The sequence below is a fragment of the Trematomus bernacchii genome, unplaced genomic scaffold (genome assembly GCF_902827165.1).
Source record: "Trematomus bernacchii unplaced genomic scaffold, fTreBer1.1, whole genome shotgun sequence".
Lineage (NCBI taxonomy): Eukaryota > Metazoa > Chordata > Actinopteri > Perciformes > Nototheniidae > Trematomus > Trematomus bernacchii.
Window position 1 is genome coordinate 1,078,103 of NW_022987608.1, and position 24,530 is coordinate 1,102,632.

The 24,530-nt window shown below is 39.8% G+C and overlaps 2 protein-coding genes across 2 annotated transcripts; one reads left to right on the forward strand and one right to left on the reverse strand.

Moving 5' to 3' along the window:
- The first annotated feature begins 870 nt into the window (after nt 1-870).
- On the forward strand, nt 871-17,420 carry krr1 (KRR1 small subunit processome component homolog). Its single transcript, XM_034131557.1, has 10 exons — nt 871-1,072; nt 2,976-3,151; nt 4,793-4,927; nt 7,320-7,445; nt 8,965-9,048; nt 12,724-12,780; nt 13,932-14,102; nt 14,743-14,820; nt 14,922-15,018; nt 16,953-17,420. The coding sequence occupies exons 1-10, from the start codon at nt 1,006-1,008 to the stop codon at nt 17,105-17,107; spliced, it is 1,146 nt and encodes a 381-aa protein (XP_033987448.1). The 5' UTR covers nt 871-1,005; the 3' UTR covers nt 17,108-17,420.
- glipr1a (GLI pathogenesis-related 1a) lies at nt 17,408-24,064 on the reverse strand. The gene is made up of 6 exons (XM_034131558.1): nt 23,827-24,064; nt 21,889-22,137; nt 20,773-20,891; nt 19,409-19,491; nt 18,648-18,674; nt 17,408-18,234 (listed from the first exon to the last, which is right to left on the reverse strand). The coding sequence occupies exons 1-6, from the start codon at nt 23,995-23,997 to the stop codon at nt 18,086-18,088; spliced, it is 798 nt and encodes a 265-aa protein (XP_033987449.1). The 5' UTR covers nt 23,998-24,064; the 3' UTR covers nt 17,408-18,085.
- Nucleotides 24,065-24,530: the final 466 nt, after the last annotated feature.

A 24,530-nucleotide genomic window follows, 5' to 3' on the forward strand; every position in this document is an offset into this window, starting at 1 on the left:
CTACAATAGGTTGAAGAGGTCAGACCTGATAGGGTGGTGATATGCACAGACTCACTATCTGCTTTGGAAAACATACAGTCGACAATAACTGTTAGAGAAGATTTCATTATTGAACTTAACCATTGCTTACTGAGACTTCAGAGAAGGGGAATAGATGTGCAGTTATGCTGGGTGCCTGCACATGAGGGGGTTCAAGGGAATGAGCATGCTGATAAATTAGCAAAAGATGCATTACAGAAGGAAATAGCAATACCAGTTTCACTTGGAAAAGGAGAAGGAAAAGCAATAATTAAGAAGAAGGGTATGGAAATATGGCAGAAAAGGTGGGAGGAAGATCAGAAAGGGAGGAGATACCACAAGTTACAGAAATCAGTCATAATAAAGATCTATACAGAAAGGAACAGACGGGAGGAGATCATCATCACTATAACTCAGATTGGATCGTCCAGGATTAAACGGCACAATGTTTATAATGGTAAAAAGCGAAGTTGAAGAATGCAGGGGGTGTGGAGTGAAAGAAAATGTGGAACACATCGTATTACACTGCAACATGTACAAAACAGAGAGGGAAAAACTAAGACAGGGTCAGAGAGGCAGAAAGGGAGTGGAGCCTGATGGGGACACTGGGGACAGAAGGTGAGGGGGTAAGAGCTACCAGGAAGGCCATTCTTAAATATTTGAATGAAACAGGATTGATTGGAAGTATTTAAAACAACGTAAATACATGGTATAATTCCACAAGTGGTGATAGGATGATATGGTGATACACACTCTTGTACAATAGGTGGGATTTATTCTGAAATACATCAAAAGTAGTATTTTACTAATATTTTATTTGAACATTTACAAGTGTACATAATGTATATCTTTTTATGATTTTGTTTTATTTCGTTTTCTGTCAATTTAAAGCTCCAGTCCAATAGGTGGCGATGATGCTTCAGAACGTTGGTTGTCAACTGCCAATAAACACCAACGAAGAAGAAACTGGCTCCTCCTCCAACAACAATGGCGTCCTCCACTGGAGACGGCGTGAGTGAAAAAGGAAAAAATTCAAAAAAGACTAAAAGCCAAAGTAAGTGATTCATATTGTCGAGTTTAGCAGAAGTATTTAACACCTAACGACCCATTTGTTACTAGTCAGAGCTGATTTTTGTCGTCTATTTCTACCTTGTTGACATGTTTTGCAAGGCACGCATGTATTAGCTTTAACATGAGGTGGAGAAGTACTCAGATCTTGTACTTGAGTAAAAGTAGAAGTACTCAGATCTTGTACTTGAGTAAAAGTAGAAGTACCAGAGTGTAGGAATACTCTGTTACAGTAAAAGTCCTGCATTCAAAATGTTCCTCAAGTAAAATAGAAAAGTATTATCATCAAAATATAGTTAAAGTAGCGACAGTAAAAGTAGTCATTGTGCAGATTGGTCCATTTCAGAATAATATATATGATATGTTTTATAATGATTGATCATGAAAGTGTTCTCAAAGCTGGTAAAGGTGCAGCTAGTTTGAATGACTTTGTATACTGCAGGGTAGCTTGTGGATTTACTCCAGGTGGAACTAAAGTCTGATTTAACACTTGATTATATTTCACATCATTCATCCACATCTGTAAAGTCACTAAAGGTATTAAATACATGTAGTGGAGTCAAAGTACACCATTTACCTCTGAACTGTAGTGGAGTACAAGTACAAAGTAGCATAACATGGAAATACTCAAGTAAAGTACAAGTACCTCAAAATTGTACTGAAGTACAGTACTTGTAGTCAGAGATGTCAAAAGTACACACATCCTTTACTCAAGTAGAAGTACAGATACTCGTGTTTAAAAATACTCTGGTGAAAGTAGAAGTACTGACTAAACTTCTTTACTCAAGTAAAAGTAAAGAGGGCTTTGAAATGTACTTCAGTAAAAAGTACCCATAACTAGCAGCTGTTTTAAAGAGTACCTGACCTCCCTTTATATTAATAGAACAATAATGTCATTGTTAGCTAATGAATGTTTCCATGCTGAACAACGGCAACATGACAACGTTTTCATTGGTCCCTCTTCTTTAGAGAAGACCAGGAAATGATGGATACACGGATCGTGTTCAAATCAATAGGCACGCAATGACTCTAAATAATAATGATCACGCCACCAAACACACATTCAAACTAAAGGAACCAGCCTGTTTGGAAAATGTAAGAAGTAGAAAGTACAGGTATTTGTGTTCAACATGTAAGAAGTAGAAAGTACAGGTATTTGGGTTCAACACGTAAGAAGTAGAAAGTACAGGTATTTGTATTCAAAATGTAAGAAGTAAAAAGTACAGGGATTTGTGTTCAAAATGTAAGAAGTAGAAAGTACAGGTATTTGTGTTCAACATGTAAGAAGTAGACAGTACAGGTATTTGTGTTCAACATGTAAGAAGTAGAAAGTACAGGTATTTGTGTTCAACATGTAAGAAGTAGACAGTACAGGTATTTGTGTTCAACATGTAAGAAGTAGACAGTACAGGTATTTGTGTTCAACATGTAAGAAGTAGAAACTACAGGTATTTGTGTTCAAAATGTAAGAAGTAAAAAGTACAGGGATTTGTGTTCAAAATGTAAGAAGTAGACAGTACAGGTATTTGTGTTCAACATGTAAGAAGTAGACAGTACAGGTATTTGTGTTCAAAATGTAAGAAGTAGAAAGTACAGGTATTTGTGTTCAAAATGTAAGAAGTAAAAGTAAGAAGTCGTCAGAAAAATAAGTAGTGGAGTAAAGTACTGATACCAGAAACATGGACTTAAGTTCAGTAACGAAGTATTTGTACTCCACTACTTCCCACCTCTGCTTGCAGTAAATCTACTTGCTTACTTTACAACACTGTATTTTGCAAACATTTGTTCCTGGTTTTATTCGTTTTCAATTCACATCAAGGCAAAACCACAGACACTTTATTTTTAGATTGTGTTGTTGTTTTTAAGAACCTAATTGTCTGTGTCCTCAGTGGATGAATCTGAGCTCCTGAGTGTTCCTGACGGATGGAAAGAGGCGCCGTTCACGAAGGACGATAACCCCCGCGGTCTGATGGAGGAAAGCAGCTTCGCCACCCTCTTCCCCAAATACAGAGAAGCCTACCTGAAGGAGTGCTGGCCGCTGGTGGAGAAGGCCTTAGGAGAAGTAGTAAGTCATTATTATATTATTAAAAGGGCTGAAAAAGGACGTTTATTTGTGACAAATGTCTGCATGCACAAGGAATTGAACTTCGTTTGTCTCTATAATATGCCACAGTTGCCATTTTGTTACCAAGTTTGACCACAAGGTGTCGCTCTTTACTCAACCGTTGCCCTCAAGTGGACCATACTAGAGGGATTTAGTACTATTAATACTTATTATTAAAAAAGTATTATTCATCTCTACCTGAGCCCCCTCCCTCCAATATGCCTGGATTAGTTCCTTTATGATAGAACATTGGATATATATATCGCTTTTCGTAGTTCTAACAACACTTTACAAGCAAATAAAATAACTACTAAGCCAAGTAGAACAATTAGGAGAAGGAGGGGGTGTGGGGTAGAAGATTAAAGGTCAAAATCAAAAGTAAAAAGTTGAGTTTTGAAAGATATGAGAGTGTTGGAATTGTGACAGGGCAGAGCGTAACTCCATGTTTTTTTTAAATGAAGCACCAGAGGCCTGTACTACGAAGCCGGATTTTCGCTTAGCCGGCTGACTTCAGGGAAAACTCGGGGTTTCCGGTCCTACGACGCTGGTTCTCTTTTTAGCGGGCTAGATCTCCATGGTAACTTATGCTGAGCGGCTAACCTCCTCGGGAGGAGGTTAGGTTGCAGGCTAAGAGATCAACTCAGTGAAAGCACCGCCTGCTGACCAATCAGAGCTCCGTGTGCGGAGTTTAAAGCGATCAAGTCATATTACAGGATAGAGGAAATACAGAAAAACTGCCGTTGCAGGAAAGACGGCCGGCAAAAATCAACTGACTGTGTGAACGTGAAAATTAATAGAATATCCCCTCCCATCTTCAGAGCAATCTGACTATTATAACATTAGCGTTAAGAAAGCTTACTTAAATATCTGCCACAACATAAGTAACCGGATCAGAGTAACATTAAGTACAGTCCGCGGCACTGTGAGTGCAGACGTCGATGTGTCCCATTATCATTCATATCATATCACATCATAATGTATCATATATTTCCTTATCTGAGTCAGCTTCTTGAGCCGTATCTGGCCGTGCAACACTCACAGTGTCACATACTGTATGCAGAAGTATTATTTTAAGCAACACATTAAGTTGACGAAACACTCGAGTCAAATGTAATTAAAGTCAGATCCACTCGTGTCTTGGGGGGGGGGTGATTTCATAAACCTGTTAATGTACGCATTCAAACACTTTTTCTCTTACCAGCTGTATTCACCTTGCAGGTGCAGCTATGTGGCTTTTATCCTGGATAAAGTGTTTAAGTCATGGATGTTTAAAGTTGAACTTCTTCATATTTGACTAATATTAAAGTTCACTTTTCATTCAGGAAGTATGACGCTGCGCTGTCAGTACGCTTGTCCGTGTTTGAGATTGGTCGAATGCTCCAAATACCACCCCTTTCATGTGAACGCGCACCTAACTAGATAGGACACGGCTGGCTTGAGCGATCCACTTGATAACCAGCATCGTAGTACAGCTTAGTGAGAGCGCGTATGTTTTGGATTGGGCCAACCGGCTAACTCAAACATATCCAGGTTAGGAAAATCCGGCTTCGTAGTACAGGCCTCAGGTGATGTTCTAATCCTGTGTATTGTGAATCTTCCCAGCACATCAAAGCCACTCTGGATCTGATCGAGGGAAGCATCTCCGTTTGCACCTCGAAGAAAACGTACGACCCGTACGCCATCGTGAGAGGCAGAGATCTCATCAAGCTGCTGGCAAGGAGCGTTCCCTTCGAGCAGGTAACGTTTCAGGAAGTCTTCGAGATGTTGTGATTACTGTTGCTTTGATGCATTTTACAACACATGCCACACAGTAGATTTTATTTTTTTATTTAAGGGTTTCTCTTCCTGCTTTTAGAAACTTGTGATATCTGCTCTATCAAAATCAGTCGCATCAACCCCGAAACACATTTTGAATCAATTTCAGACATTTTAAGGATAAAAAATAGCAGTTTTGGGTCCCCTTAAACGTCTAAATCAGGGGTCTCCAACCTTTCTTCATCTGAGAGCTACTTTGAAAAAATGAAAGTGGCCAAGAGCTACTTGCATCACATTGCTTACATTTATTCACATAGCCCTCATCAGTTGAATTAAGCTATACTTTTGTACACGTGTGAAATTGCAATACCTAAAGCTTATCAAAAATCTTAACTTCACATCAAGGTCCAAGAAAACGAAGATTTCTCACATATTATTATGGCCCACATAATAAGTACATCACTGAACATTCACATGAGTGTCCTTAATCACCACCTTACAAGCATTTCACTCTTTTGTTAGTGAGATGAATGGCACTGCATGCAGTCCACCATAGAGGTGTATGCTGGAGTGTACCCACTTAGGTTCACTCTAATTATGTCAATCAGTCAGTCTTGTTCTGTATTTAGATTTCATTCATGTCAGAAAAAGCTGCTTCACAAAGGTATGTAGAACAGAACCAAATAAAGCAGACATTTTCAGTGCTGCTTGGTGAATGTTCTATAGTTTTCTGGGTCTACAAGGCTCCAGAAATGTTGTGAGTTTTGCTGAGACTTAAGCTGAACATTATTTTGGAGATCTCCACAGGATTGACACTGAACAGTTGTTCAGCCATCTTTTTCTTCTTCTTCTTCGTCTTGACATTAAATTATAAACCATAATAAATCAAGTGTATAGGTCTAGCCTCCCTATATCTGTGTGTGAAAATGGTTCCATCCTCAAAAACAAAAAACGAATACTTCTGCAGTCTAGCTGCAGCTTCTAGCAACGGTCTTCTGTTAAAAAAAAGACACTGAATGTCCTGAATGTGGCATCACACACATGACTTAAGTCTGAACACAGCAGACAACAGGAGTATTTACAACAGCATTATAAAAACAAAAATAGTGCATGTGGGTGCACACTTACCTTCTCTGTCTTACTGTTACATAAATCCCATGAATGTATGAGATTAAGTTAGCTTCATATCTCAATCAGTGATTAAGTGAATAATAAAGTTTCTATCGGGTCACTATCAGCCTGTCACTCATTATTTTCAGGGAGGGGGGCGGGGTTTGGAGGAACAGAGGAGACGGTGATCGCGGAAGCTTTCCTCCTGCCTTCACAAACTTTACACAAGTATTTATCAACTGAAAATAGCAAGAGGACATTCATACTCTGCAATCCAAGACTTGATTAAATCCACCAAAAACCTGACATGACGATAACGAGTGTTTTTCAAAAAACACAAATCCCTCCCTGTGTGTCTCTGAGCCGCAGCGACAGGGCCTGATTCAGAGCGGGTCATTCTGCTGTTGGTTCTGGACTGGTGCTGGTGGAGAAAGCAGACTGCTCCGTGTGTGTTGTCACGTCTGTTCCTTGATCTCTGCGTCACCGACCATTTGATATTTGTGTGACAGAAAAAATTCTAAAATAAGAAAACGTTATTGTCCAGCCGCGGCCGAAAAATCAATAAGCAACCTTACTACGCTATAATCGATAATCGAGCGGCGAGCTACTGAAAAGCTGCCCGCGAGCTACCGGTAGCTCGCGATCGACGTGTTGGAGAGCCCTGGTCTAAATCTACCCAAATGTCATCCAAATCCGTCCCCCGGGAATACATATCAACCCTGAAACACATCTCGTATTGATTATCTAATTTTAAACTAGTTGCATCAAGGACAAGGATGTTTATTTTACTCAGATAAGGAGAAACCATGGAAGAAAAATAGTTTGTTTGTTTGCTTATGTGTGTGTTATCCAATGAAACACACAACACACACACCGCAAGTTGTAAAGCCTCTGTTCATAGTACCTGGACAAGCTTTAATGCTGTATTTATCATCTGAATTTGGTGATAATAGTTAGGTAATCTTAAAGCCAATGTTGTTGTTTTTAGTTTTGGGAGGGAGCGGTGATCACTGAACTTAAAAAGCTTCAAAAATATATTTCTCGTCTGAATATGGCAATAAAAATGTAATGTTCTGAAAGCCAAGAAGCCCCAAAATGACCAAAATAAGTGTTTATTTTTACATAAATCCACGTTTATCTCGTGATGCGACATCTGACTGATTTTGTTACCGCGGGTCACATGTGTGTTGACAGAAGACTAATGCTGAGTTTCTGATTATTGCGATGTCTTGCTGCCCTGTTCTTACATCTGTTTTGCTTCCAGGCTGTGCGGATATTACTGGACGATATGGCGTGTGATATCATCAAAATCGGGACCCTGGTGAGGAACAGAGAGCGGTTTGTGAAGCGACGACAGCGGCTGATTGGCCCAAAAGGCTCCACACTCAAAGTGAGTCCCATTTAAAAACAAGCAGCTCTTCATCCAACACATCTCACTGATCTCAGAGATACAGATTCCCTTTTAGAGTTGGTGATTGTTGAAAATGTTTGATTGTTACCTCAAGGACTCTCTTTCATGAGAAGTCTAGAACATCAGTCTAGGCAATTTAATGCAGGTCACAAACATGTAGGATTTGGGATAATAGCAAGCATCTATTGAGTCCATAAGAGACTTGATATGGGGCATCTCTAAAAATATGGTCTTCAGGAAAATAGTCTTCAGGCAATACCAGAAAAAGTGTTGAAGTGGTCGACGGGTGTTTTTTTTTAGGAGGCCAATATCATTAGAACAAGGATCTTAGCCCTTTCTACATGTTTGAAGCGCTCCAACACATTGTACGTGATAGGTTAAGGGGCGGGACATCTCTAAGCTGGTTGTCCAATCACAACAGAGCCGGCCAGCTAACCAATCAGAGCAGACTGGGCTCTGGTTTCAGACAGAGGGTGAAAAGAGGTGCTGCAGCACAGGCAGTATGAGAAAAATAAAGAGCTTTTTGAACATTAAAGCATGGAGACATGTCCCAGTAGAGACACTACATACTGATATACACCTGAACATCAGCAGGAGAGGACTCTTTAAAGTAGAGACACTACATACTGATATACACCTGAACATCAGCAGGAGAGGACTCTTTAAAGTAGAGACACTACATACTGATATACACCTGAACATCAGCAGGAGAGGACTCTTTAAAGTAGAGACACTACATACTGATATACACCTGAACATCAGCAGGAGAGGACTCTTTAAAGTAGAGACACTACATACTGATATACACCTGAACATCAGCAGGAGAGGACTCTTTAAAGTAGAGACACTACATACTGATATACACCTGAACATCAGCAGGAGAGGACTCTTTAAAGTAGAGACACTACATACTGATATACACCTGAACATCAGCAGGAGAGGACTCTTTAAAGTAGAGACACTACATACTGATATACACCTGAACATGAGCAGGAGAGGACTCTTTAAAGTAGAGACACTACATACTGATATACACCTGAACATCAGCAGGAGAGGACTCTTTAAAGTAGAGACACTAAATACTGATATACACCTGAACATCAGCAGGAGAGGACTCTTTAAAGTAGAGACACTACATACTGATATACACCTGAACATCAGCAGGAGAGGACTCTTTAAAGTAGAGACACTACATACTGATATGCACCTGAACATCAGCAGAATGGGTATCCTTTTTAAAATGATCACTCAGAGGAAATTATTTCTCTTTTTCTTTATGCCTGTAGGAGTGGAGTAGAGTTCAGGTGGTGCAAACTTGGGCTTGAGGAAGGGCAATTATCTCATGTTTTGGTTATTTTTTAAATACCACATGTCACTGGGTGGCAGCATTGCCTCCTGTCAGCTCAATGGTTGAACGTTTACCTTTGAATAAAGCAGTTTTTATTTGACCTCAGGAGTTAAAAGCTTTCCTTTTTGTTTTTGTCCCTTTTCTCTCCAGGCGTTAGAGTTGTTGACCAACTGCTATGTGATGGTGCAAGGAAACACCGTGTCGGCCCTGGGGCCCTTCAACGGTCTGAAGGAGGTAAGAACTATCCTCAAAGCCTCAAATGCCCCTTTTCAGCTCCGTGCTTGCGCTCTTCTGGTTCGGAACCGGTTCTTCTTTTCAGCCCCCATTTTGTTCACACCGCCCAGAGCCCGACTGGTGCTGCCGCGCCTGCGTCATAACTTCACCGTTTGCGTCACTGATTTTCTCCCCAACGGCGCTCACAACAACAACAACAACAACAATGGGGGACTGCGTCGGGTCGATGATCGTGTTGCTTTTAATCATACGAAGCCAGATTAAATTAAATAACGACTTGAGATGTCCCGATCCGATCACGTGATCGGGGATCGGAGCCGATCACGTGATTTTCAAAAGATCGGAATCGGGAGAAATTTCTTTTTTTCTTTTAATAAAATATTTTTATTTAATTTAATGTTACAAAACAAAAATGACCATGTTCACGTCTTAAAGTCATCCTGAGGCCTTAGTTTTGGTTTAAAATTACACAACATCATGTATGTGTTGCTTCTTTTGGGCTTGTTTTCAAAGACCTGGTTGCTTATTTCTCTCAAATCTGGCAACAGAGTGGGCGCAGTGTCTAATAGTAGCAGTAAGCTAACAAGAGGCTACGTTCAGCTGGTGACTCGGGAGTCGGGACAGAGAAAATGTCAGGAGTTTGGAAGTATTATAAAATTGAAAGCGAAGGCAGTGTAACAGCCAGATGCAATGTTTGCAAGGCGGAGGTTCCGCGTGGTGGAAAGAACAGAGCTACGTTCAACACGACCAATCTAATACGCCACCTGAGAAACAAACACCAACAACAACACGAGGAGTACACAGCGGCCACTCAGGTAACGGCACTGAAACAACCAACACTTTCAGAGACTTTTAAAAGGAAAGAGAAACTGCCCCAGAACAGTGAAAAGGCCAAAAATATAACAGCTAAGATAGCTGAATTCATCGCGTTGGGTTTAAGGGACAACTTGAATGCTTTTCTCCTTTTTTTTCTCTTAATGCATTGCATAAAGATCGGATCGGGAAAAATCGGTATCGGCAGATTGTCAAAATCAAATGATCGGAATCGGATCGGGAGCAAAAAAAGGTGATCGGGACATCCCTAATAACGACTACTCCAACCTTATACTTTTCTCCAGAGTGCCGTGGTTCATTGTTTATTCATGTCTTTCAGCGGCATTTACCGACCGCTGCAGTGCTTCCCGCTGTTTGGCATCACGACACTGTTATGAAAGTTTCTCTGGTATAAAATGGGTGATTAGCATATTAGCAACTGAAGCTAAACTGACTATCTTGACTACCTGTTGCTATCCTATTGTGAGAGCAACAGGAAAATAGAGCATCAATATTTCAATGTGAAGCTCCTCATTTCTGACATCTTCCTCTCTTACCTTCCTGTCAGCCACTTTCACGTCACTTGTACAGATCACTGTAAATATTGTATTATCTCATCTGACACTCAGGGTTCCTACGGTCATTAAAAACCTGGAAAAGTCATGGTAATTCAAAATGCAAATTGCAGGCCCTGGAAAAGTTATGGAAAACAATATTTTTCCCAAAGTTTTGGAACAGTCATGGAAATGTAACCAAAGTTGCATCAAATATAATTTATATTTTATCTAATCGCCGAAATATTATTTTCCAGCTTACCATGTTAAAATAAACCATTTTCAGTGGTACCGCTGAGAAAGAGTACTTTTTTTGGTCATGGAAAATTAGGTAAAGGTCATGGAGAAGTCATTGAAAATCATTGGTGAAAAAGTGTATGAACCCTGGACACTGAAATACACCTATCTCTGATCTGTTAGTGTTCATTTAAACTAACAATCTTTGTTTTCTATGTGGAACAAATCTGCTCAAATCATCAGTGTTTTAATCAGGATTTAAAATCAATTCTATTTTTTTTTCTTTTTTTATATATATATATATATATATATATATATATATATATATATATATATATATATATATATATATATATATATATATATATATATATATATATATATATATATATATATATATAATTAGAACAAAGAACACAGAGATGCAAAAAAACAAAACGTTCAAGGTACAACGTTTTTAAAATAAATAAATTCTCAAATAGTCTCTGTCATGTTCAACAGGGGCAAGAAGAAGCTTAAAAAAACGTTTCTGGTCCCCCTCTCGCGTACATTTTGCTTGAAAATAAAAGATTAGGTCATCGTCATCAGCATCATGTTGTAAACAAATAATATTTTTTTTTACAAAACAACCAAAAAAGAAATAACTTTTACAATGACAAGAAATAACAAGTATGAGTTCACAGGTCCTGCTCATAATTAGAGTTACTTATGAATGCAATACATGATTTTTTTTTAATATGTAGACAGCCTTTTAGTTTACCAGCTCATAGAGTCCTGTTGTAAACACTGAAATGTTGAATACCCCAAAGTTTTATGATAGAAATGTATAGTACGGGTCCCCAGCATATAGAAACTGCCGGGTGCTAACTTGCATATGTTGGGCAATTTGTACAATTAACATAAGTTAGCATATGCAGAAAATAGCTTTAAAATGGCTTGGTTGATTTGGACCATTTTGGTGGGAGGTTATTGAGGATGTTGAATCCATTTCAGACATTTTAAGGATCAAATATGGCAGACCCCCCACAAAGAAAAAAATATTTACACACGTAAGGTCATCATCTTAACAGTTTTTTATGCTCATTGAGTCATCCGTGAGCAGAGCATCAAGTTGGCATGCCTATAACAGCCAAATGCGGCGATTACCATCTTGTTCAGCAAAACGCCTCACAAACGTATTAAGATCTAAAGCTTTAGTGCGTTTTGATTCAATGCCGAGTACAGCCAAACTTGACAGTCTCTTCTCTGGATGGATATCCTCGTGGATTCATCTTCTTATTATAGACACATGCATTTCCAAACATTTGGTCTACCTATGTTGTAAATGTATTATCTCTTCGATTTACACACGGCATCTATTGCACGTCTGTCCGTCCTGGGAGAGGGATCCCTCCTCTGTTGCTCTCCCTGAGGTTTCTCCCATGTTCCCCTTTAAACTGTGGGTTTTTTTTGGAAGTGTTTCCTTGTACGATGTGAGGGTCTCAGGACAGAGGGTGTCGTATTGTCATACTGATATTCTGCACAAACTGAAGTCCACTGAGACAAATGTAACATTTGTGATATTGGGCTATATAAATAAACATTGATTGATTGATTGATTCTCTGTCATTGTAGACCGCAAATACCTCATTCCTTCCGTGTACTTGGGTCCGAATGCGCCGCCCCGTTCAAATGAAATCGCCGCCAATCACATTTCGTCGCTCGCGCCAGGGCAGGGGGAGGGGTTACAAGGCGGCTCGCGTCTTGCTGCATTCACTTGCACTCGGACATTAGGGATTTTCTCTCATAAATGTCCGATGAGCCACAACTTTTATTTCAAAACAAAGCTGACGTTTTCTGCCAGACGCCGTCTCCTCTTTCACTTTAGGTAACTTCGCAAAAAATCGATCCATGTTGCCGCTCGCATAAAGTTAGCTGAAGTTAACTAGCTAGATTTCACTGTTTCTCGTTATTTTTTTCTCACGCTGCGCCTCCCCTGAAGCTCTCTGGCGCCCCCCATGGGAGGCGAGCCTCACACTTTGAAAACCGCTGCTTTAGATAATTGATGCATGTCTCCATCTCTTTTGTTCAGGTACGCAAAGTGGTGATGGACACAATGAAGAACATTCACCCCATCTACAACATCAAGGTGAGTCCAAACGTCCGGGAGAAACCTGGATATATTCAGATATGTGATGCATGCCCGATGAAGATATTTTCCATCCTTGTTCTCGATCTCCTGACTGACATAAATCTCTCTGGGTTCGATCGCCAAGGCTGGCTCGACCTGGAGCTGAGGGCATGAATCACACAACACTCAATCTGAACATAGACTCCATATTTCTACTAGTTACAAGATTTTAAATATATTGTTATCTAACAAAACCCTGAAGCAGCCATTGTGTGTGACTGCTCAAAGACCCTTTACAGTGGTACAAATAAATACACCAAAATGGAGCTAATAAAACAATATTTAGCACAAGAAACAGCATTCATCTCACATTAAAAGCCAGTTTGAAAAGGTGAGTTTTGGTCCGTTGTAAAAATAACCATCAGTTGGTCATGTTTCTAGTCTTGGGAACCGATACTGAACGAGCGGCTGAGATCAGAGCTTCATTACTGGCACACTACTGAATTAATTTTCCAAAGTTCACGTCACGTCTCTTACCGCCAGGATTAAGGGTTGATGCTGCCAAAATAAATCTAGAAACAACACTGTTGTATATAGATTAGATTAGATTCCTTTATTGTCACTACACAGCGAAATTCCAAGTATTCCCGACGGTGCAAAGCTTGCTACAAAAGGAAAACTTGTGCGGCTCTCATGTCAGTACTTGAGTGAGTGACATGCAGGCTCTGCATGCACAGCAAACCACCAATCACAACCATTCTTGATCAGATCACAGCAGGATAACCGAGCTAGCTCAGCTTGTTGCTCTGATAACGTAAGATCCAAAAGTCCGTGACTAAAATCCTTCATCCGGTTAAATATTGTTAAAAAAAGACCAATTGTATAGCATTAAAGTTCAAGAAAGGATGGTTTGCGGACAAAAAAAACTGTCTTTTCTTCAATTCCTGTATTTTTTTAGATCGCAATGTCAGTTTTTTCCAATATCATGCAGCCCTAGTTCTATATACAGTGTGTGTATATATATATATATGGCTGATGTATAAAGTATGTAAGTAACAGACAGGACATTAGTGTTATGTTTCTGCTGCGTTTACAACACTAGGCCTTATGTATGTACTGCTCAACACGACTGACTTTTACCCCATTTCCATTTTTCTGGGAACCTTCAGACTCTGATGATCAAACGCGAGCTTTCCAAAGACACCGACCTGCGCTCTCAGAGTTGGGAACGTTTCCTGCCCAAATTCCGCCACAAAAACCTGGCCAAGCGCCGGGAACCCAAGAAGAAGAGCGTGAAGAAAGAATACACACCGTTCCCCCCCGCGCAGCCCGAGAACACGGTGAGGAGGCGCCGCTCTGATGTTTATACATTTCAGGGGGAAATATGTACATTTATTATCTATTATTACATAGCTTATCACACCTATGCTCATTTGTGTTGTGATGAGAACCACATTGTTGTTATTTAGAAATACATGTAAAAAGCTACATTAAGGCAGCTTACTTAGTATAGCTATTTATTCATATTATTGTTGTTAAGTATATATCTTCAATCAAGTGCTTTATTAATCCAAGGGGTAGTAGTAGTAGCAGTAGCAAGAGTAGTAGTATTAGTTGCAGTAGTAGTATTAGTTGTTGTAGTAGTAGTAGTAGTAGTAGCAGTAGTGGTAGTAGTATTACTTGTAGTAGTGGTGGTAGCAGTAGTAGTGGTATTAGTGGTTATAGTAGTAGTAGTATTAGTGGTAGTAGCAGTAGTAGTAGTAGTGGTTGTAGTAGTAGTAGTAGTAGTGTTAGTATTAGTAGTAGTAGTATCACTCATGATTATTTAAAATGACATGTTATAAATAACTACATAAAAAGCCGGCATTTTAATGATCTTTTGGATCTTACTTTATATAATCGGACGTGAAAAAGAGGAACGTTCTCCCCGTTTAAAACCCTGTTATTGAGACTCTTTACTTTAACATTGATTTCCTGTAGGTCGACAAGGAGCTGGCCACCGGAGAGTTCTTCCTGCGTGAAAGTGTGAAGAAGAGGAAGAAGTTGGAGGAGGTCAAGGTGAGTGGATTCACCTCCTGCTGGTTTCACAGAAGAGCATCTTAATTAGCGTGATGTCGTTAAACAATCCTTACCTGACTGTCTTTGTTTCTCTTTCTCAGGTGAAACAAGCCGAGGCGCTGACCAAGAAGCAGGAAGAGCGCAACAAGGCTTTCATTCCTCCTAAAGAGAAGCCCTTGATGAAGAAATCAGCTAAAGGTAGGAACACATCTTATTGTATATTCTTATTATATCCAGACATCAGGATTTACAATGAGGTCGTCCTTACCACCCCGTTTCTAGACGTTTTTAAAGAGGTCCTATTCTGCTTGTTGTGGGTTATCCCTTTCCTGTAGTGTGTTATATAGGTTGTAGTGCATGTAAATGGTCTGCAAAGGCTAAAATCCCCAAAGTTTCCACCACTATACAACACTCACGCTTCTATTGGTTAGCGCTTCAACACATTGTACGTGATGCTATGAGGCGGGACATCTCTCTTACTATGTGGTTTCATAAAGAGCATTTAGTTACTGAGTTAAAGGTCCCCTACTATACTGTTTTTCAACAATATATTATAGGTCTTAGATATATACAAAACATGTCTCTGAAGTGTTTTAAAACACCAAACAGATCATTGCAGCATCCCATAATCCCCTCTGTTTCAGCCCTGTTTCAAAAGTGCTGATTCTGTGTCTGTAGCTTTAAATGCTAATGAGCTGCTGCTGGCAACGCCCCTCTGAGAGATATTTGGTTAAAAAGAACACATTAGCCGCGTTCACACCAAGTACTTTGCCGTACTCAGTGCCGGCACTCAGTGCCCCGGCACTTATTACCCCAGGGCACTAAGTACAGATCGCGTTCACACCGGAATAAGTACCCTGAGGGAAGATTACGCAAATGAGCCGCTGACGTCACTTCGTCTTCTTCTGCTTTGGGTTTACTGGCAGGCCGCAAACAACTTCACGGCGTATACTGCCACCCGGAGTCCCCGGCCGGAAGTCCCCGGAGTTGGGGACTGGCTTCAGTAGAAGCTGCTGAGACTCCCAGCAGCTTCTACTGAAGCCTTCAGAGTAAATCGCCAGAACGCCGACACCTCCTCATCTCCACCGCTCCCATGTTTTATTTTGTGTTGCCATAAGTTAGTCTCTCTGCGTTTGTGGGCTGGGCGAATGCTAATGCTAATAATGCTAATGTGAGGATAATAAAATGGCGGCTCTACAAAACATTTCAGAGTTTTACGGGGCGTGGTTTGCAATTCGCCCAGCCAACCAGAACTGGGGCACTTTTTTCCCCCAGGAAAGTATCATCTCTCAGCAGGCACTAAAAATGGGGGTAAAAGTTCCCGAGATTATGTGCTCTTTTTGTGGTGAACGCGACATAAGGGGTACTAACGGAACTAAACGTGAAAAGTACGGTGAAAAGTACGGTGGGGGGGGGGTTGCTGATTGGCTAATGGTTACACAAGACAAAACATCGTTATGACATCATAAAGTGGCCAAAATCTGATCAGCTCATTTTCAGACAGGTTTTTATATAAATGGATCAGGACAAAAAGAGAGAGAATCTTTGTTCCTGAAACTTTCAGAGTCTCCTTACACAGAGGGGACACATGTTGATGTAGAAGAGACATGAAGAAGAGGGGACACATGTTGATGTAGAAGAGACATGAAGAAGAGGGGACACATGTTGATGTAGAAGAGACATGAAGAAGAGGGGACACATGTTGATGTAGAAGAGACATGAAGAAGAGGGGACACATGTTGATGTAGAAGAGACATGAAGAAGAGGGGACACATGTTGATGTAGAAGAGACATGAAGAAGAGGGGACACATGTTGATGTAGAAGAGACATGAAGAAGAGGGGACACATGTTGATGTAGAAGAGACATGAAGAAGAGGGGACACATGTTGATGTAGAAGAGACATGAAGAAGAGGGGACACATGCTGATGTAGAAGAGACATGAAGAAGAGGGGACACATGTTGATGTAGAAGAGACATGAAGAAGAGGGGACACATGCTGATGTAGAAGAGACATGAAGAAGAGGGGACACATGTTGATGTAGAAGCATAATAGGTGACCTGTTTTATCACGATATATAACACACTTGTGCACGCTGTAGTCCTGCTAACCTCGCTTTGTTTTTGCCACAGTTTCTACAGAAGGCAAGCTGGACATCGAGGCCTTAAAGGAGAAAGTGAAAAAAGCCAAAACTAAGAGACTGGGGGCTCCACCAGTGAACCCAGCGCCCCCCCCCAGTGGCAACATGAACAAAAAGCAAAGGAGCAAAACAAAAAAGAAATGCTAAGCACACACTCACACAGCAAGGAGTCACAAAGTGTGTGTGTGTTTGGATCAATGGACGTTTCTGAACGACTCTAAATACAGAGAAATATTTCGAGCTACTTTTGTAATAAGGATTTCCTGTTCGTATTACTAATCGAGACCAATTCTCAGTCGAAGAGAGAGATGTGTGAGAGCAAACATTTCCTTTTTTTCTTTCTCATACAGTTCCTGGTTTTGTATAGGTGTAAAAAACGTACTGCTCTACTTCCCTATGTGTGTTCAGGCAGATTGAAACGGATGGAAATGTAAAAATAAAGACATGTTTTTAATCAGAATCGGGTTTATTGTTAGTACGTTTACACATACAAGGATTTAGCTTTGGTGTATGGGGGTGCGAACATAAGGAAATACGGTCATAAATATCACGATTATACAAATTCCTTCAGCTCGATCCACCAACATCTGACGGAAATATGTGGTCCATTTGTTTTAATGAGCAGTGAGGAGTTATTGGCTGTGTTGACTTTAGTTTCCCTCCAAAACATGCGAGTCTGATGGATGAAATCTATGGCAAGCAGTGTCCCTTTTAAAGAGGTAAGCAGGTTAAATGCATTCAGAATTATATCACAAGTCTTAAAAGCTTGAATATAGAAAAACACAGTGTTAGCTCCATCTTCACCTAAGTCAAGGGTGTCTAACTTATTTCAAGGACCCCGTTAGGGGCGGACTGGCCATCGGACGTTCGGGACGAATCCCGATGGGCCGGTACTGAAGTGGGCCGGTCGGATAAGTCACTAGCACCCCCCCCCCGTCGACAATTTACTAGCAGTATATACTTGCGGCACTGAGGTGGGCCGGTTGGATAAGCCACTAGCACTTTTACTCAAGTACAAGATCTGAGTACTTCTCCTACCTTTTTTACACTTTGCAGTAACCGCCGTACATTTGACACCCCGATCTGAGCCCATTAATAAATAAGACCATGAACACCACAGTGGTTTTACTCGTAGAAGAAGACATTTGGATAGAAGTGGTGCACAGCGAATGCAGCGATGAAGGTGAAGACGAGTGCAAGAGGACGGACGATTAAACCGGGAACGTAGCCGCGCTTAGAAAGAGCCGGATCCCAATCTGGGGTCCATCCGTAACCTGAGAGCACACATTAAATATGATTATTATTAATCAATAAAACAGACAATGGAGACACGTGAAATGGCACATCCTAATGAGCTATAGGAAGCTTTAGAAGAGGGGCCAAGACACTAAAGTATAAGGGATATTAATACATCGAGAAATGAAGAGAGTTCATGTTTTATACAGAAACATTACAAGCTAAAAGTAACCCTAAACTACTAAATGGTCTCTTTAGTTCATCAGTCTTAGCATTGGTTTAGAAAAGGTAAGACATATTAAACACAGACACATTATATGGGGCAATAATGGTCTAAGAAATGCATTAGAGAGTACAGTAAGCTTGTGTATAAATAAACAACTATATAGCGTTTTTAATCTGACATATTTCTAAACAACTTATTTTCTCCATCCTTCGTGCCATCACTTACTTTTCTGTTTGTCTCGATCAGGGCTACCTGCAAAGACATTAAGAAAGGAAAAAGTTAAAATCTATAATTAATACTTGTCCAGATATACATTGTGTTCATTAGATATTCTTTTAGATCTGACCAAAAGTGCATTTTTGAGTCAAAATTCTGAAAAAAAAAGTGAGATGAAAGTTTTTCACATAATTTAATTTGGTTATTAAAGTTTTCAAAAATATTTATAAAACATTTATGCAAAGTCAGAATTCACTGAGTTCTTCATTCTCCGAATTCTAAACGTTTTACTGAGAATTTCAACTTTAATCTCAGATCTCCCAAAAAAAGTCACTTTTGGCCCTAACCCTCTTCCTCTTCATGTCTCTATTCTCCTTTGCAGTTCTTATAACACGGTAAACCTTTTTATGTCTCGGCTTTCTTACATTTTAGGTCTTTCAATTATTGAACAGTGACCATCTTAAAATAAATGAAGCTCAGCGCAAGTTCTTTCAGTCTAGACCCCGGGGGGGGGGGGGTTCCCTATATGCTCACGGCCGCATTTCACCCTTTAGATATACGATATCAGGATCGGGGTCTAATCGCCAAAGACTTAACATTTATTATATGACATGTGTCAATAAATGTTCTTTAAACAAAATGATGTCTCTCCTGATTGAAATGCGGTCTAGGTAAAAAAAAGGTACACATTTGTTGGTGATCTGTTACTAAAACCTAATTCAGAATGAGAATATGAAGTACTTTTTGCATCACTAAACGTGGATACTTACGGCAGAGATTGTCCACACAGGTGCCGATACATCCCGAGCAGCCGGACCCTGGACTATAGGGTTTTCTCCCGTTCAAATTACCCCTGCACAAGGAACCATTGTTTATTTAAGTTATAAAATACAACAGATGAGACACAATGGTGAGGTGTGAAATGTGACAGCCCGATAAACTATACAAAGCTTCCGAATAGGGGCCAAGACACTTAACATAAACTAATTACAATATATATTAATAATACGACTAGAAATGTACAATGTTCCCATGAAAAGACCAAAATAATTTAGACCATCTCTCAATACTTTCTGATTTCTGTAATGAGCTCTCAGTCTCGAGCCCATTGGTTCTTCCTTAAAACTTTACAAAAGATCGACAAATAGACACTTTTAAAGCTGATTTTCTAAAAAAAACAAGTCACTGCTTCAGCAAGTGGTTGACACCTTCCTTTGCACCAGAGTGGATGAGTAGACTATGATTAAAAAGAGGACGTATCCTGCTGATGTTCAGGTGTATATCAGTATGTAGTGTCTCTACTTTAAAGAGTCCTCTCCTGCTGATGTTCAGGTGTATATCAGTATGTAGTGTCTCTACTTTAAAGAGTCCTCTCCTGCTGATGTTCAGGTGTATATCAGTATGTAGTGTCTCTACTTTAAAGAGTCCTCTCCTGCTGATGTTCAGGTGTATATCAGTATGTAGTGTCTCTACTTTAAAGAGTCCTCTCCTGCTGATGTTCAGGTGTATATCAGTATTTAGTGTCTCTACTTTAAAGAGTCCTCTCCTGCTGATGTTCAGGTGTATATCAGTATGTAGTGTCTCTACTTTAAAGAGTCCTCTCCTGCTGATGTTCAGGTGTATATCAGTATGTAGTGTCTCTACTTTAAAGAGTCCTCTCCTGCTGATGTTCAGGTGTATATCAGTATGTAGTGTCTCTACTTTAAAGAGTCCTCTCCTGCTGATGTTCAGGTGTATATCAGTATGTAGTGTCTCTACTGGGACATGTCTCCATGCTTTAATGTTCAAAAAGCTCTTTATTTTTCTCATACTGCCTGTGCTGCAGCACCTCTTTTCACCCTCTGTCAGAAACCAGAGCCCCGTCTGCTCTGATTGGTTAGCTGGCCGGCTCTGTTGTGATTGGTCAACCTCTTAGAGAAGTCCCGCCCCTTAGCCTATCACGCACAATGTGTTGAAGCACGAGTGTTACATAGTGATGTTGCTATGTTCCAGAAATGTGGGATTTTAGCCTTAGCAGACCATCTGCATGCGCACAAACCTATAGAACACACTACAGGAAAGGGCCTTTTTAAATATGTTTTCTTTATAAATATCAATGTTGGAGTGACTTCAACTGTTTTTCTGTTGTACTTACCCAGTAGCATAGTTGCACACAAAGATAGCCCCCTCTCTAGAAGCAAAGCTTGTGCGTTCGACTCCGTTCGGGCACAGCTGCACGGCACAGCCAACCTTGTAGCTGCTCGCCCACACAACCTGAAGGACATCCGAGCAAAGGGTTAAAATGTGTGACTAAATATAAAAACATCACAACCAGTTCCTCTTTGCTTGTTGCCTCATGAGATCTCTTGAAAAACATTTCCCCAAAAGGAACGATCTTTGTTTCTACAGAAGTGTGCACATCAGAATACTTCCTTAGTCCTAAAGAGGGGACATGTATTTGTTAGAGAGGCATGCATAAAATATGGGAGAAGGTGAAGTAGTAATATTATTAAAATAAGTGTAGCATGTAGAAATAGTGTGATAGCAGCCGGACAGTGAAAATAAAAGTATATATTGCACAGTTTTTAAAGATTGTGTTACAGTATTTGAATAGTCTAAATAAGAGATAGCAGCCAGTAGAGGTGGGAGAAGTACTCAGATCTTGTACTTGAGTAAAAGTAGAAGTACTCAGATCTTGTACTTGAGTAAAAGTAGAAGTACTCAGATCTTGTACTTGAGTAAAAGTAGAAGTACCAGAGTGTAGGAATACTATATTATAAATAAAAGTACTGTCTTCAAAATGTTACTTAAGTAAAAGTACAAAAGTATTCGCATCAAAATATACTTAAAGTACCAAAAGTAAAAGTAGTCATTGTGCAGATTGGTCCATTTTAAGCACTAGTTATCTTTTAATTATTTGATTTATTTTATACAAATTATTTGTGCATTCATTTGTTCTTCCCTTAAATGTTGCACTTAGTAAAGGTGGGGTTTATTTGAATTACTTTACACACTACTGGGTAGCCTATAATAATATATAATAATGTGTGTGGATTTATATTTTCTATTATTACCTACATCTGCAAAGTAACTAGTACCTAAATGTGTAATATAAAGTAACAAAGTACCTACATGTTTTATTTAAGTACAGTACATTACACCACTGTATATATATATATATATATATATATATATATATATATATATATATATGTATATATTGAATATACATATATATATATATATATATATGTGTATATATTGAATATACCTGTGTGTAGTGGCCACAGACGCCTGAGCATCTGTTTTGGTCGAAGTCGTATTTGTGTACTTCATCCACCCAACTTTTGATCGCTCTCGTCACGTTGAAATGTGACGCTGGGAATCCAGCCCAGAGGTTTTCTCCCACAGAGGAGAAGGTAGGATGCACACGGCGGACATCTTCGAGGTGTACGTTGTGTACAAACAAACAGTTCCTCGCCCACGCTGCTGCAGTGATGGCAAGACCCTCGTCCCACGTCTGATACAGAGAGAATATAAAGCAGCTTCCTCTCAATCAGACACTTATTTAGCTCCATAAAGCTTAGGCTAAATAACTAAATAACATAATAACATCTTCTCACTTACTCTCCATTTGTCCAGGATTTAAAAACGGCCCCAAAACAAGCAGAGGTTGGAAGTAACTAAGTAGATTTACTCAAGTACTGTATTTAATTACAATTTGGAGGTACTTGTCTTCACTCAAGTATCTCCATGTTATGCTACTTTGTTCTTCTACTCCACTAGTTCAGAGGTAAATGGTGTACTTTCACTCCACTACATGTATTTAACACCTTTAGTTAGATGTGGATGAATGATGTGAAATATAATCAAGTCTTAAATCAGACTTTACTTCCACCTGGAGTAAATTCACAAGCTACCCTGCAGTATACAAAGTCATTCAAACTAGCTGCACCTTTACCAGCTTTGAGAACACTTTAATGATTACATTGTGGGACATTAGTGCAAAACCACACACTCATCTGTCTGTTTTTAATATGCTTAACATTGCCACTTTTCCCGTGAAGCTACTGTACACACTTCCCCCATCCAACCACTATAACATCTATTCTTACTACACAAGTCTACTGGGAAAACAACAACATAAAAAGAATAAAACTGGCAACACTTGAGCGTGAAATGATCATAATGTATGTTGTGGATTGACTGGGTTATTGTTCAATAATGAGGAACTGATCACATGACTTCTCCATCAAAGTGCTTTCACAACTCATTTGTTGTAATCTCTTTCTGACCACAAGTGCATTTTGAAAGTAACGACCATCCCAACCTTCTCTCATGACTCCATCACTATCTCAAGCTCAGTCTCCCTTCTTTACTTAAAGTGGACCTATCATGCTATATTTGAATAATATAGTGTAGGACCATACCTATATAAGGCATATTTATACTTTAAAAAAAAAAAATACCAAACAGATCATGCATTTTAGCCATGCCTCATTTTGCTCAATTTGACCATTTCTAGCTCTGGGCAGATTCAGTGAGAACAGCACAACCTACAGGCCTGGCATATGTACTACAGCGTCTCCAGCGCTTTCGAACGGCAATGGCCGTGGCTGTCTCCTCCTGATTGGTGGAGTTGGCCCAATAGCCGTAGCGCCACTGTCCTGACGTCAGGACAGTGTTCAAATCTGGATCAGTTTTTATCAGATCCGTTGCAGCCCCTTTTTTAGAGATTTGGGTATGGAGGAAAATAGAGAGGGTTGTGTTTTCTGACACTTGGTGAGTTCCCTGGAACACCGGGGACACATATTCATGTATAAAAGACGTACAAAAGTGCATTTGGCATGATAGGTCCCCTTTAAATCTATACCAAATAATCATATTTGAAAAGCTGAATTCATAAAGTAACTTATACATCAATCTGTAGAATAAATGCAGTGGAGTAAAAAGTACAAAATTGGCTACCAAAATGTAGTGGAGTAGAATTACACAGTAGTATAAAATGAAAATGCTCGGGTGAAGTACAAGTACCTCCGTTGATTAAATGTACTGAGTTACTTTCCACCACTGATTTAGAGCTTAATTGTCTACCCTTATGGAGGTTAACTTTATCTTTGAGGTGTCACTGAATTCATTTAATCACTGCACGTCTGTCAGTTAGTCATCCGTGTGAGAAAGATGATGATTAAATACCAATGATGCCTACCATGAACAGCATGTCACGTGCAGGTGGATTGACGGATGACCGCGCCCTGTTGTGTTCCTCCAAACATTCAATAACAAACCTCTTTGAAGTGTTTTCTGGAAGTGAGTCCGAACACACCCTTGAGTGTTTAATAATCCAGGCCCACAAGAAAATCTGCACCACACTCGCCATGCTGAGAAGAACCAAACGCTCCAGGCAGAGTGTGTGGTTTTTGAAAGGCAGTAAAACAGGAAATGAACACTCAAGAGGAACAGGAAGTATGTTTCTGAGCAGCGGTAAACATCTGCAACTCACAACATGTGCAAAACAACGGTGCTAAAGTGAGTGTGATGTAAAGAGGCAGAGAAACGCTAAATGTCCATTGCATGAAAGCATTATTTCTACGCGAGTTTTACTTATGATTTGCCTTATTATATGCCAAAAAAACAATGCAATTTAAATATTCTGCCGAGTGTCATTATTTTTATTTCGTATGCTTTTTGTTTTTCACTATACATCATTTTATTCTCCCGTTTTAGATATGGTAATGTTGCTGGGGTTGTCAAACTGCTCGTTCTGTGGACTGTGGGTAGTGGCCTTACATCTATCTGAAATGTATTACATATTAGTTTTTTAATGTCCTTGTTTCATTGCATTGTGGGACATTAGTGCAAAACCACACACTCGTCCGTCTGTTTTTATTATGCCCCTTAGATGCATAAGTG

What these genes read in the sequence shown, in the direction of transcription:
- krr1 (XM_034131557.1), top strand. Translation starts at nt 1,006, where the DNA reads ATGGCGTCCTCCACTGGAGACGGCGTGAGTGAAAAAGGAAAAAATTCA. An exon ending in AGAAGGCCTTAGGAGAAGTA is followed by an intron (nt 3,152 to 4,792) that starts GTAAGTCATTAT and finishes GAATCTTCCCAG; the next exon opens with CACATCAAAGCCACTCTGGA. An exon ending in GGAGCGTTCCCTTCGAGCAG is followed by an intron (nt 4,928 to 7,319) that starts GTAACGTTTCAG and finishes TTTTGCTTCCAG; the next exon opens with GCTGTGCGGATATTACTGGA.
- glipr1a (XM_034131558.1), bottom strand. Translation starts at nt 23,997, where the DNA reads ATGGCGAGTGTGGTGCAGATTTTCTTGTGGGCCTGGATTATTAAACAC. An exon ending in TCTGTGGCCACTACACACAG is followed by an intron (nt 20,892 to 21,888) that starts GTATATTCAATA and finishes GATGTCCTTCAG; the next exon opens with GTTGTGTGGGCGAGCAGCTA. An exon ending in TGATCGAGACAAACAGAAAA is followed by an intron (nt 18,235 to 18,647) that starts GTAAGTGATGGC and finishes GTGTGCTCTCAG; the next exon opens with GTTACGGATGGACCCCAGAT.